The sequence below is a fragment of the Nipponia nippon genome, unplaced genomic scaffold (genome assembly GCF_047370975.1).
Source record: "Nipponia nippon isolate SJK-2023a ecotype South Korea unplaced genomic scaffold, ASM4737097v1 scaffold_3, whole genome shotgun sequence".
Classification (NCBI taxonomy): Eukaryota; Metazoa; Chordata; class Aves; order Pelecaniformes; family Threskiornithidae; genus Nipponia; species Nipponia nippon.
In genome coordinates, this window is record NW_028262347.1 from 14,565,625 (window position 1) to 14,580,345 (window position 14,721).

At 40.1% G+C, this 14,721-nt stretch overlaps 1 protein-coding gene across 1 annotated transcript in view; it reads right to left on the minus strand.

Annotated features, from left to right (window-relative positions):
- The window catches only part of RELN (reelin), a 298,352-nt gene that overhangs the window by 98,631 nt on the left and 185,000 nt on the right, over positions 1–14,721 (minus strand). The window contains exons 12-18 of the mRNA XM_087765536.1: positions 14,018–14,169; positions 10,876–10,988; positions 8,959–9,167; positions 5,734–5,862; positions 4,468–4,577; positions 1,484–1,550; positions 316–549 (exon numbers count right to left, since the gene is read on the minus strand). Of these exons, the coding sequence (XP_087621662.1) occupies positions 316–549; positions 1,484–1,550; positions 4,468–4,577; positions 5,734–5,862; positions 8,959–9,167; positions 10,876–10,988; positions 14,018–14,169 (1,014 nt within the window). The remainder of the gene's footprint in view (positions 1–315; positions 550–1,483; positions 1,551–4,467; positions 4,578–5,733; positions 5,863–8,958; positions 9,168–10,875; positions 10,989–14,017; positions 14,170–14,721) is intronic.

Below are 14,721 nucleotides of genomic sequence, written 5' to 3' on the forward strand. Positions count from 1 at the left end.
GTCAAATAAACACAACCTTATAAATAATTAATTAGCACTTTGGCTTTGACACTCAGGTTTGATATTAACATTTCATATTTTCCATCTGAGCTGTACAATAACTTCCCTCCAGTCTGTTTTGGGCTCTGCTGTTTACAAAGCAGAAGGAAAAAAGGCAAGGCTATGAAATCACCGTTAAAATACAGAACTCAGAGTTTTTTAAAAAAACCCTCTTCCTTCTGCTAAAACAATTGGCTGAATAATATACAAGGTTGTAGCTGGAAGGGGAGGGGTTCCCACTTTCTTTGCCTCACATTACTGCTCTCTCCCTCTCACCTGGACTGGGAGCTGTCAAGGAAGGAGGTGATAAGCTGGCGCCTCCCATCCTTGTTGAAGACCAGGGCCTTGCCACTGGCCAGGACCCCGCAGCCAAAGCTGACCTCAGCCCCCCGGATGGAGTAAAAATTGTGGTAGGAGGAGAGGCGGGAGCTGGCGAAGCTCTCCGAGATGAACACAGGGAAGGTCTGTGAAGCCATCTCACACGCCGGCCCTGAAAAACCGGGGTCGCACCTGCGGGTGAGGAAAATTGAACAGTGTCATTAATGACCCATCTTCTCCTGTGGTTGGTTGGCTAACCAACACAGTGGCTGCAGTTGTTCATGAACTGAAGATGCCTACAAAGTCCCTCTCAAATCTAAGGACCAAGAACCTCTTTAAACTTTATTTAGGTATTGCAGAGCCAATGACTTTCTTTTAGCTAGTACTTACTTTTCCAATTTAAAAAAAATCACAGTTATGAACACTCCACCAATCTACACATAATACACGATATAGAAATATTTTTATTCATTTTTGGAACAAAAATACTGCCGACATAATTTACAGTTGTTTGTAGGTAAAATGATTAATTTGCTTTTATCTGTAGCATGTCAGATGCGATTACAAGAAACTGAGTAACAGAACCAAACGCCCCGTCGGTCGTGCTCCTGTTAACACCTAAAAATAGTTACACCAATATTTTGAATGTGCTTACTGATTTTGAGTAAGTACCTTTACTTTTTAGGCTGAAACACTTTTAACGAGACAGACTTTCAGAAAAAGTGGAGTGCTGACCTTCTGTCCTTGAGGTCTGTTAGGCTATGGGATATATTAGAACTATGAAAATTGTGGTTCTTTCCCAAAATCTAATATAAAAGTGGTACAGTCCCAAATCACCTCTAAAACCAGTATAAAGGATGCATCACTGACATTTCAGTGTGCTCTGTAGCACATTTTAAGGTGAACTGGAAGTTAGACTCTCTCCCAAAAGAAAATTATAGAAAAAAAATTAAATATGCTGCTGTTTAGAAAGATTGATCTTTAGCTCTCCAGTGAGCTTTATGTATTCTGGGGGCTATGCTAGCTTTATATTTAGTCATCTCAAAAAGCAAGGGCTGAAATGAAAATCACTTCAAGTGAACTATGTGACAGAAATTAAATACAAGTACTGAATTACAACTCTTACTTGCAGCCGTTTCTAGTACACTGTCCTCGCCCTGAGCAGAATTTGAGGCAAGATGGACCAATATAAACTGCAGGGAAAAGAAATAAGTTAAATGAAGGTTATGTTACATGAAAAACAGAATACGACGAATACAAGACAGTTATTGTATTTATCTTAATCCCACTAGCTGGAAGAGGTCTATAAAAGGATAAAATACATTTGATTGTATCCTTCTGTAGAACTGAGTAATGGAATTTTGCTCTGTGTCAAGAATAGCCAGGGGTAATTTATTATTTAATGGGCAATGTCTATCTGTGGCTTGAGAGACTAGCGATGTTTTAATTGATGTACCTGATTTTTCTAAGACTGTGAATGAGATCAGATTATTTGCTATGCATTGACCATTTTCTTGACGTCCCTTTTTCTTCATCTTATTTCAGAGATGTAATCTAATATTTGCACATTCCAATAGCAGTCTTGTAGATTTTTTAAATGTATCACTGCTTCTCTTACTGAAATCCATATACTTACCTTCACTGGGCTTACTGGAATTAGAATCTGCCCTGATGTGTCTTAAGTAACTATTAAATATCATACACTTTCACTGATTCTTTCAAATGGTATAAAATTCCAAATCATATGCACTCAAAAATACTCCAGACTTGTTTTACTCTTTTACTTCACCTTTCTCCAATGACTCCTAATTGACAGCGTTGATATTTTGTGAAAAATATGAAGGATGGAAGGATGTGCAAATCTCAGCATAATCTACATCGAATTGCACTACTTTAAAGAAAAGCATTAATCTGGGTATAGATCAAATGCATTAATCTGAGTGTAGCCCAAAGTGATAACTTGTGGGCACTGTTCTTTCAATACACTATGATAAACAGGCCTTAACCATGAATACTGTCATCTTTTCTGCTGAAGAATGCCTGTTACTTGGAGTTATCCATTTGCACTGTGAGTTTTGGAATGTCATCCAAATAGCCACCAATTTGAAATCATCTATAACAAGCAGTACTTATTCCCTCTCTTAGCTTTATGATGTTGCTCATCATAGCAGTGTCTCAGTACTCCCTGGCAGATGCACTCTAAATCCCTGTTAGCTACTCCCTGTAACTAACTCTCCATCAGACTTCATGTGATTTCTAGATTTTCTCACTTTTCAGGGTGCAAAAATTCTGTTCTGTCTGTTTGATTTATTTGTCTCTTTCGAGGTCTTTTTGAGGGGGTGGTAAAAATAGAAGGGTTAAAGATGCAATGATGTCATTCAAAATGAAAAAAAGCTTTATGAAGATTGGCAGTTTTCCAATGCATCTAAAAGATGGCCAGCTTCCAGATTTCATTTAAAACTTAATTCACATAAGAAACAGTTGTGAAGCTAAAAGTCAGAGTGCTGAATCCTTGAAAATCTTCCTCTCTTCAAGACTTTGAGTGTCTTGCCAATATTTGTAAGTCTTTCCCTACAATACTGAAGTGCAAAGCTTCAGTTCCGCTAGTATCTAACAAAGGAGGCATGCAAAACCTCATAAACACGTTCATCTTTGAGACTTGATTCCCATGTCACGGTTCTACACCTCAAGCAAATTTCAGAGCAGGCAGTTTTTAGGCAGATGGTTGGTAAAATTGCTTTTGAGGCGGTACAGAGTGGAGCGTGCAGCATCCTTTGATGAAATTGTATTTAGTTGTACAAGTGAAGGTAGTGCAGATAAATGAACTGTCCATAAATTTTCAAAATCTTGTTATTTTGTTCTATTGTAAAGACTTTGGATTCTTGCATTGATTTTACCTTGCTCTTATTTCTGTGAACTTCCGTGAGCATCTCCAACACTTACAGTCTGCATTTTGTTAGGTACCAACTCATCTTTGCAGATACTCACAGACATCTTCTTATGTATATATACCTAAATTTTCCCTTAACTTTCTTTTTGATGTAAATCATCATCTCTAAAGACGTCAAGATGATGCTACTTCTCATTAATGCGACTACTTTTTGTGAAAAACTTTCATTTGTAGCATCATGTTATCAAGGCAGCTTCAAGAATTTTCTTTTCAAAACTAGGCAGTAATCTATTTTAAGAATTTTGTGAAATATAACTGTTTACCATTCCCAGGCTCCATATCAAACCTTACTAGGAATCACTACAAAATTTCATGGTACATCACCGTAAATCTTTAAATTACATACTTCACAAATCTAACAAAGCAAATTCTGGATGTAGTTTACTTAGTCCCAAAACATCTAGGGCTAATGAGCAAAGCTAGAAAATTTGCACCTTCTCATAGTGAGCCCTTTCAACCATGCTTATTTCTTCATTTCATACCATGTACCTATTTTATCCTGTGTTCCTGAATATTTTTTCTGTGCTTTAAAGTATTTCCTTTCAAGACTGGCCCCAGTTATCCTCTGCCCTAAGTTTCATAATTATATAAGTCAATATAAGCTTCTCCCAGTTCTTCACATCCATTTAAAGCACAGGTAGGCAAAAAATAATTTCCTAAAAGAATAGTTCCCTAAAATAGATGGTACTTTCCCCCTGAAGGTATTGTAAACAATGTAAAATTTTGTCCGTGTTTGGTAGCAGCATTGCTTTATGAAGGTCTTCTATGTCCAGAAGGAAAAAATATGTCCCAGATGCTGTAACTGTTGCTTAGGCTGGCGCAGTACGTGTCCTTAATAGCACAGAGTAGTACCTATTTAGGTAATTAGGACTAAGCAGTCAGAGGAAATGTTATATTAAGCCCTTGCCACCAATATCTTTTCCTGGAAAGCATTCAATTAAAAGAAAAAAAAAAGGTAATCTACTAGGCTATTGTCTTTTCAAATGACAGAATTCCCCTCTAGCTTCAAAATGCACTTGTTACCAAGTGCCGATACGACAACGAGGAAATTAACAAACTGAAAATCCTTTGACCTGCAATTCTGGAAAATACGTTCACTTGGAGCGGCATATAAAAATTTACTCTTCTGATGTATCATGGTCATGGATAAGAATACTAACTATTGTCGATTGCCCACATATTTCCAAGGATTGGTCCTGTTTGTCTCCATCGAATCCTGGTGTCACTTGTCAACGCTGCGTTGGGAAGGGGAATAGTTATTCGGTTCCACCTGAAATAGATATAACACAAATACTAATATTTTACACTGATAGCTGTTAAGCAACTGTATGTTTTGCAGATGTGTTTACTTACACTGGAAGCCTTGTGAGAATTTTTTAATTCTAAAATCTGCTCAAATTAAGCAGTGAAGTTACTACAGCTTTTGAAAATATAAATTAAAAAAAAAGAACATGGCCCATGATATTTTCATACAATATGTGAATGTTATTTATTCCATTATAAAACCCAGCCATTTTTTTCCCTGTATGAATGCATGAAGTCAGCAAAGATCTTAACCTGCTTTGCTCTAGCAACTCCTTCATCACAGTGAATATCCCTAAATTGCATACTGCATTAAACCTTCCAGTATGACTGAGCTCTATTTGGTGGAAACCCTTTGGGGGGTAAGAAGAGGGGCACAGAGGATTTGGGTGCTGTGGTCTGGGCCATCATTCTCATGTCAGCCACAGTGGCTACACTTCCTTCACACACCGCGGGTAATGGTTCCTATGAAAATGGTACAGAAATGGGGGGGTCAGCAGATCATAGCAATGCTTCGACTACGCTTTCTTCTCATGGTCATATCCGCTGCTCTGAAGTGTCTGTGGAAGTTGGCATACAGAGAGATACAGAGTCATGGGACTGCGCTATGCAACAAGATGTCACAGTTCATTTTATGGTCAGAACAGTACCGAAGAGACTTAATAAAGAGAAGGGTTGATGCAAGAAAGTGACACTAACAATGATCTCCATCTGCAGAAGTACAGGGGATGGGCTTCATTGTAACCCAGTATTGGGATTCCAAGTGAGTAAAGGTGTCTGAGGATGTAAATATGGCTTTGACTGATGGTTCCTCTGACTAAGAAGAAAACTTTTGTGGCTTTGACAAGGTATAACTTTTCTTTTAATTGCCAGCATGCTGTTCACAGGGTTTTTTTGTAATTTATCTTTAGAATCAGAAAAATAGTATTATACCACAAAAGTAGCCCCATGTATTTCGAATTTCATTACTGGGCAGCCAGGGAGACCAGAACACTCCTTCCTTGCTGTCCTCAGCTAGTAAAAAATGAAAGATGACATGGGGTTGTGTGCTTTGCTGCTTTCTTCTGTCACCTATAATTCACTTCTCTAATCTTGCATCTCAGCTTTGCAGAGAATACTCTCACCCGCTGTAATTTTCAGAGGCGTAGACGGTGCTGTGGGGGAGGTGAGGCCCAGCACATATCTCAGGCAAACACTCGGTGTGGAGCAGGGACCAAGAGCGACCATGGTTGGTTGAAAACTCCAAGCTGACGCTGATAACACAGTGAAGGAAAGAAAAGAGAAAGACATCGTGAGCCTACCTGGTATAGATATGAATGTAGAAGTACCAACACTGAGAAACCACCAAATCTGCTATTCCTAATAACTGATGCTGAAACATGAAATAATTTTAAGCAGACTCCAAATATAAAAAATCCTGAAAATACAAACATGAAACAAATCTGAGTGTTTAAAAATCAAAAGGGTAGCCTATAGACTGAGGATTCTCTAAACACCTAGTCCTTGTTTGGCCACCATTTAGCCAGTGTTTTCATGCTGCTGGCGTTAAATGAGCTGACATTACTCTTATATTTCAGCTAGAAATGGTTTCAAAAGTAACGAGGAGAAAACTTGGATTCATCAGAGCTAGACAGCATCATGTGAGCACAGGACACTTATAACTGCCAGCTGCTAACCATTACATCTTCAGCAGGTGGTAAAAGACCACTCGCCATTCATGCACTGGCTGGTTCTTCCCTTCTGTGGCTGACAAATAGTAACTTCATTAGACGACTCAGTCATCTGCCTCCTCCACCCATCGTGCCTAAATGGAGATGAGAAAAGCACTATGGAACAGTGAAAACGGCCAGCCCCCACCGAGGACTGCAGGGAGTGGAGGGGACCTGGGGAAAGGCACCCTTCAGAGAGCCCCCGTAGCAGGCAGAGCCCCTGGGAGGCGTGGGAGCCTGTGCACTGCCCAGCCATAGTGGTCCTTGGAGGCTTCCACCTCACAGAGCCTGGAGTGCTCAGTGGTGAATTTTGTGAGGCATAGGGACATAACCATATGCCAAACCTCCAGATTTGCCAGGGAAAAGGCTGCTGTTCTCTGGTTTCATTGACTAGCAGTAAACCAAACCATCCACGTGCAGACAGTGACATTAGAGAACTGGAAACTCTATGAGATCATCCACTGAGTCTATGATAATGAGTTATTAAACCCATTCTCCCAAAAGTTCATTGACAACTTCAATTTTCAAAAAGCTATTACTAGAATTTTTTCCTTCCCCGTTTCACTGCGTATTTAAAAAACCCACTCTTTATAATCTAGGAATGTAAGGAAATCCTTAGATCTTTTACGTTCTGAGGACCTTGAAAAAGTAGTATAGGAAGTGCTTGATTTATTAAGGATTTAGTATTTTACTGAAATACTCTTGTAATTTCCTCGATAAAATTAGCTTGTAATATTCTGTTTTATTTTAAGTAATGTCAACGGAACATTATAAAAGTCATAATTCATCACCTCAATACTAAATTACTGGATCATAACTTTTCCTTTTCATCATAATTTGCTGACAATATTACTTATTATAATTTGCTGACAATATTGCTTTATTTAAATGTACCATCACTGTGATATTGTAAGTATGTATTAAAACAGTTTATGGACGTTTTCACTAATTTGTTTCAGATTTAACTGTACTGATACCTTGGAGGGTCATATTTACTGCATACATTCAGTGCGAGTCTCTCACATTTGCAGTAATGAAAGCATTACGAACAATGCTGTAGACCAGGAGATGGGAAATGCTGCTGTGTTTGGGAAATACAAGTAGGGATAATGGGGACCCAGTGCTTCTTTTGTTATGAAGAAGCTCACTTCTGCTTCAGAAATAGTTTTACGTGAAGGAAGAATATTAATCTTTCAAAATACATACTAATCCCCATCAGATAACAGACTGAGACAGAGACTTCATGTATCACATATTTACAGGCCAGGAGTGTTTACAGGCAAAGTTTTCACTTTCCATGTACAAATACGTTGCTGCCTTCCCTTCCTATCAAATATAAGTGCAATGCCTTGATTTTTGCTGCCCCTTGAATTCCGCTGCCCTGCATGGCTGCTAGGACCCTCAGTGCTAATGCAGCTTTTTCCAGTTGAAAGTAAATGCTATGGGACATGGATGTGAAAGCATTTACAGTCTCTTACTTTAAACTCTTGACTCTGGAAAAATATAAAGTAACTTAAACCTCATAAAATATCAGGATAAATGGTCTCACATGTACATAAGGAAAGAGGGACAGTGGACAGTTTAGTTTTGGATCCCCTATTTGAAGAAGGATGTAAAGAAATGGAGAGGTGGAGCAGAGGATGAGCAAGATGTCCATGGCCTCGAGCACCAAGCTAGGAGAGGCTGGGGAGCCGGCCTGCTCAGCCTGGTGAGGAGGGGTGAGCTACGGCAGCCTGTGATGGTGTGGAGGACACTCACAAGGGAGGCAGAGCCAGACTCTCCTCGGTACTAGAAGGCACAGTAGAAAGGGCAATGGCCATAAAGACATGTCTTCAGAGTTTTGGACTGAACATTAGGAAACACTTTTTTATTTGAGCAGGTCACCCAGAGAGGTAGCAGTATGTCCATCCATGGAGGTTTTCAAGTCATGGATAGGCAAAGCCATGGCTGACCTGACCCATGCTGGTAATAATCCCACCTGCAGCAGCAGGTTTCACTGGATGACCTGTGAAGGTCCCTTCCAACCACCATTTCTAATATTCTACAAAATATGGAGCAGCAAATGACTCCCTTCTTTCCCTTTTCCTCCCCCTTAACTCTATGAAAAAAATAATGTTGAACATTCCAATGAAGTGAAGCCAGCAAAAGAGTTCTGTGGTCAGTGTGCAGGCAGTGAGGTCCTCATACTGATGGTTGTCAAAATGAGGGCCATTTATCACCAGTCTTACAAGAATTAGATATGCTTGTGGCATCAGTAATCTCTGGGAGGTCAGTAGGGCAGGCTTCTGCTGCTGCCTTTAATACTTTCCCCCTTACACAGTATTAAAAGGTAAATCTCATATCCATTAGAAACTGGAGCAAAAGTCGCTCTGAATCATGAGCATATTTCAGAATCATGCACTAAGAAAAGCAAGTTTTGACTTGGAAAGCTATTTAATAGACTCCTTATTGCATATGAGGTATATAAACCTGGGCCTGTGGAGATCAAGGTAAACATTAGCTTTTGAGCAGCTTATATTTGTCATTATAAATTGGCTTTATTCTTTCTGCAAAAAAAAAAATCCAAATACTCATATAGACACTCTAAACCAAAATGTGCTAGAAAGCTGATAATCAACAGAGAAATCTCGCCTGTTGTACCTGTTACCAGGTTGATAAGTTCCACAACCCAAATTGATGGAAAATTGGATCATGTGAGTCACCGTGGAAGGGAGCACTGGAAGAACGTGGAAGTAATCCACAGCCCAAACATTCCTGTTGTGGCCTTGGTGACTCTTTTGCTTCAGGCAAAACTTGGTTGCCGGAGTCTGCAGGTCCGGACTAATGACAACAGAAACCAAAGATGGAACCTGTAAAAGAAATTAAATCAGGCTTAAATAAAACAAATAATATTAAAAAGGGTCACAAGGTACTATTTAAAATAGAGAAGCAACTTCAAATGTGCTGAACCAGACATGTACTTTTCTCTCTCCTGGCTTCATTTCTGTTAACTTCTTTTAGTCACCTTTTTCCACAGAAGATCCCAAATACTCACATTTTGTATTGTGTGCATAGCTATTAACACTCTGGATACCAGTGCTGCTTACCACCTTAGTGGGATCAGTTTGTTTGGTTGTAAAGACGCTGTAGAAAAGACTGTACCTTCTGTGTTCTGAAAAATACTAGTTTATTTTGTCAGTGCTCAGTTGGTAATGGAAGATGATATTTGTCCTGCAGCCTTTCAGCTCACAGAAGCCAATGCAGGGTAATGGCATGTCTAGCCTGAATACATGAGAATGGAATAACAGCATGAGTTCATAGGCCTATCTAGGGAGAATGTTATGTTGTGGAAACAAACGAAAGCACTGCTTTACGAAGCTTAGCCTTTGTCCTAAAGCAACGTAATTAGACCTTTATTATGTCAAAAGAAGATGTCAGCTTTAAAACTGCTTGTTTTAAAAAAAACCTCCACAATTAAGTCAGTGTAATTCCAGATTCTATCTCTCCCCAAGTTCCCCAATTAATTTTTTATTATTTTACAAGTACAGTTACCTTAGTTTTAAAAAAGTTCTACCCCATCTGTCACACAGAAGCAGGCGAGGAGGGAAGCCATGCACAATGAAATAATGCGAGTGACTCAACCAAACCGAGGCCAAACCCTACTGTAAACATTTGCTCTCTGAATGCTAGAGGTACACTGAAAATGCACACAGACCTGTGCTTGAAATCAGCTGCATCTTCACCACCAAATTTCCTACAAACCGTATAAGCATACTGCATTTCAGTCTCTAGTGCATCCACATGTATATGTATCATGTATCAATTTTTGTTATCTATTTTACAGCAGCAAAGTAAGGACACCTCAGGGCTGGGTTACTCAGGGTAGACGTGGTCTAAGTGCTTCCTTGCCCTAGCCAGGAAGGATCCTGACAGCAAGCTCGAGGTCCGTATTGTCCTGCCTGGGTGGCGGATGTTGTTGGAAGGAGGCTGCGCTACCGGCAGAGAAGAAGCTGCCTGCGCACACTGCCAGCAACCACATCCTATGACTGAGTTCATACCCACATCACTGCAGACCCTCTAAGAGGGCACACAACTGTATTTAAAATGGAAATAAGAAGTATAAAATGTGAAATTTCCTGCACTGGGCACAGGAAAGACATCCAGGCATTTCCCAGTCACTCTCCTCCCGGCCATGACTGACCTTCTCAGGACATAGCTCCTGAGTATCAAACCGTGGCTCGTAGGAGCTTGACTGGAGACAGGAGTAATTATTTGTGAGGAGGTGTTATCACCAAAGTTTTCAGATGATGGCTAAAAATTTTTGCCCGTTGCTCATTTGCCTGTTATGCTAGCACTAGCCAACGCCACAGTCCTGCTCTGGGGTGGAGTAATCAGCAATAACTGCAGAGCTGTGTTGCACAGACACCCCATCATTGTGAGATCTGCACATGATTTATGTGCTTGGGAAGATCACGTTTGATTGCCCCTATGGAATGCAACATACAACATTGCTGTGATGGCTTAAAAATAGATTGATCTAATCCATCCCATCCACCTACTTTGTTTAAGATGATTTACCTTGTAAGCAGCATAGGTCAGGGTATCAAGAGGTATGTGTTCCCTCCTGCCTTCAATCTTGGCATAAAGCATGACATCATTTTCATGGGATTCTCCAGAATCACAAGTTCCCCCTGTACAACACACATTTGAGGGACAAAAAAAAATTATTTGAAGCCCTTGTTATTGGAAAGTGGAATCCTATTACGCAGCCATAATTACAAAAATAATTGCAACCAGATGCTATTTAACTTAGGATATGAAACAAAAGAACACTGGCCCTAAGGACACAACATGTAAGAACTATTTGATCAGATACACCATGCCACAGATCAAGGGGGTTGACAATTACAAAACCTCAAGTAACTCTCTTAATCAGCTTATCGAAACAATTTTAATAGAAAATGCTGTGCCCAAAGCAATACTTCTATCTGTATGCTTTAAATCCTATTTACATAGAAATGCTCTGCTTTTTGAGTTCTTGTCAGTAAACTGTTATTTAGTACTCATACTCTGTGCAGCCACACAGATCGTGTGTGAGGACCTGTTGTATTTAAGTAGTTTGGCAGCTGAGAATTTGCTCTTAGTAGGAAATGAGGAAGACTGCTGTGTACCTTTTTTGTTGTGCTGCTGCTTCTAGTATCTACACCATATCCTAAAAGGGATGAATGGAGTCTGTTTCATCTCACAAAACATGTGTGTCATGGTTGCCTCACTGGAATGGGGCAGCATTTGAAATATCTTCGTATTGGTAGAACCCAAAACACTTCTTAACCTTCTCCGAGAGAGCAGACGTATTGGCAAATTTGAGCATTAAGCTCTGCATTACAGTTACGAGATGGACACCATCACACTAGTTTGGTGTTTTGGAAAAAAGGTTTTAAAACAGAGTTTCTGTAATTGAAACAGGAAACATCATTTCCCTGTACACCATGGGTATTGCAAATATGTAAAAAACCAACCAAACAAACAAAAAACCAACCAGAAAAACCCAGAATGAGGAAGCTTCTTTGAAAAGTCTGTAAAGTAGAAAGGTTGCATATATGAAACACTTTCTCTGCTATTTTCACTACAGATAGCCAGTTATTGGAATGGAATAGGCAAAGCAGTCCAGAGAGCTAGATAAGATGTGCATCTTTGATGTGTATTATATTGTAATAAGGAACATCCATGTGTCCTTTCAAGTCCTCTGCTTGCCTGAAGTTTAAACTATTATTTATGCAATTTACCAGTACGTACAGAATAAATTTTTCAAGTGATATCCCACTATCCTCTGTGCCTGCATGTGCTGACAACTTCTCCCCAAAGTTCAGAAGGTTAGGCAAATTTCTTTCCTGTTTCTCATGCAGGTGTTGTAATGCTTGGAAGAACTGGGAAAAAGCATCCTCTTTTTCCTGTGCTTTATTGGTAATTCATGTAACACAGAGGACATGTGCAACAATTTAGGACAACAACATGAGGTCTTTCACTCATTAAATAAAGGGTGTTTTTTCTTGTTGATTCAGAAGGTTGCTTGCGGAGGTCACAAGTTTAGTCTCTGCTTCCTCCTTTATTATTCTATTATTCTCTACTTTTAAGCAAAAACCCTCACCTCCTCTAAACCTGGTGTTGAGAGAATAACCTCACGCAATTTCCTTTACGTGCAAAATAAAAGTTCTGGAAAAACACCGTGAGGTACTGAATGATAACCACCACGTTCATGGGGATTTTGGTCTGTTGCAACACCCAACTAATGCAGTTGCACTGACAACAACAGTGGGGAGGGGAAGTGGCAGGACAGGTTTGTTCTTGGCCGCTTTCTTAGCCCTGGTGAATCACTGAGGTTGCACTTGTCCCAGCAGGGAAGGCCCGCAGATGATGCTAACACCGCATCAGTGCTTTTCACGAGGGATGCCACATGTAGGCCATACCTCCTCCAGGACTGTAGCACACTATAGCACACTCTCTGTGAATCTCACCCTCATGCCAATACGTTAGCAGAGGACAATGTTTATGAATATAATAAGAGCTTTTGAGCAGAAACTATTCTGTGGATTCAGCCACGTAAGGCTGTCCCACCTCTGTGCTACTTCTATCTCATCCTCGGATGCAACTCTGTTCACTCTGCTGGATTAACACCAGGTCCACATGGATATGACTGCGGGAGGGTACGACAGGTACCTGAAAAATCCTCTAGGGCGTGGTGAGGATGACAAAGATATGACCATCTCTTCTAATATAGGAAGTAAGGGTCATCAAATGAAATTAGAAGGTACAAGACAAGATACTTCTTCACATGAGGAATTGTTTAACTATGGAGTGGCTACAGGGTCTTGTGGGCACAACAGGCAGGTTCAGTTGATAAAAACTAGGACCAAGGATCATTTTAGACACTGCATAGGGACCTGCCTGACCTACCTGCTACTCCAGTAGGCTGTGCCTCTCCCACAAATCCTGGGTTATATCTGATAGTCTTGTGCTGACATCTCAGATATGCCTGGACACCTCAAGTGGTAACAACCTGTCCTTGTGTAACGAATCTTGCCTGAGGACTGAACAAGAGTGAACCCACACCTGTGTGTGCACCAGGTGCTCAAGCTTCCTTTATATCAAGGGAGATCCAACCCATGCAGTCAGTGGAGTCCAGGGAGCTGCTCAGCTGGTCTAGCACAGGTATCTCACGGTGAGCTGAACAGGTTTTTCTAGCAACGGTACTGACCACGTCTCCTCTAACTATAAAGGAAGTTTAGACACTGACCTTACGTGGACACACCTTCACATAACTTCTACACTAAACTGTTTTAACGTGAAGCTAAACATTTACATCAGCCAAAAAAAAAATGGCTGGATAAATCCATGGAAGAAACACCCACCAAGGGCTACTAAACCCAGAATGCCCTGTCTAGTTCAGAAAGATTTTCATCTGCAGGTTAGTGCCATCTGGGAGAATATTTTTGGGAGGCCTATTTATGTGCCCACTATGTTTGTACACCTGTGTGGGCATCCAGAAGGGTGGACTCTTGGTCTGACCGAGAATGGTCAGTCTCACATCCTCATGGGTATCACAGTCACAAATCAGAGCTATCCTCTTCTGAGGAGTATTTAAAATAGTTCTACGCACACTGCACACCATTTAAAACTCACACGCTCCACAGGTTGTATTACATTAAGAATATATACTCACCCATACTGAAATAAAATCTTAAGTTCCCATAACCCGTAGTGTCCATGTATGGAGTGCATATTTTCCTTTCTCCATCTCTGAGAAATACCATAGCTGAGCCAGATTCCAGTGTCCCACATTCAGTACCAATGACGGCTCCAAATATGTCCCACCTGTAGAGATCAACAGTGGGCAGAGAACGTGCAGAGGCACGTTACTGATAAAGTCATACAAAACATGTTCTAGGAGTTAATTTGTACATAGAAAAGTAGCTGCTGCTACTCTTACAGAGGACAACAAAATGCAGCGTTTCAAATATGATTCCTATGACATTACTTACATATTCAATCCTAGTTTTTAAACTCAGTTGACTCAAATAAAGCAAAGTAAATGTAAATATTTAAAATAAATAGGCAGAAAAGCATGAATTACTAAAAAAATGAGGCTTTTATTGAATGCTATTACCCAATATTTAGTGTTGTGTTGTTCTATCATCTTCATTGTTTTTCTGGCATAAAAATGTTTAACATAGAATTGCATTCTGTTTCATTTTGTAGAATCTAAGGTTTATAGATCAATGAAACTTGAAAAGCCACATGTCCGTCGTATCTGCTATACAGTCATTAAACATGTAGGTAATAGCTGAAAATGCTGTCTTTTCATCTTTTTGAGCATTTAGGGTAACAGTTTTTAACCAACGCATGAACAGAGTACGAAAAAAGACC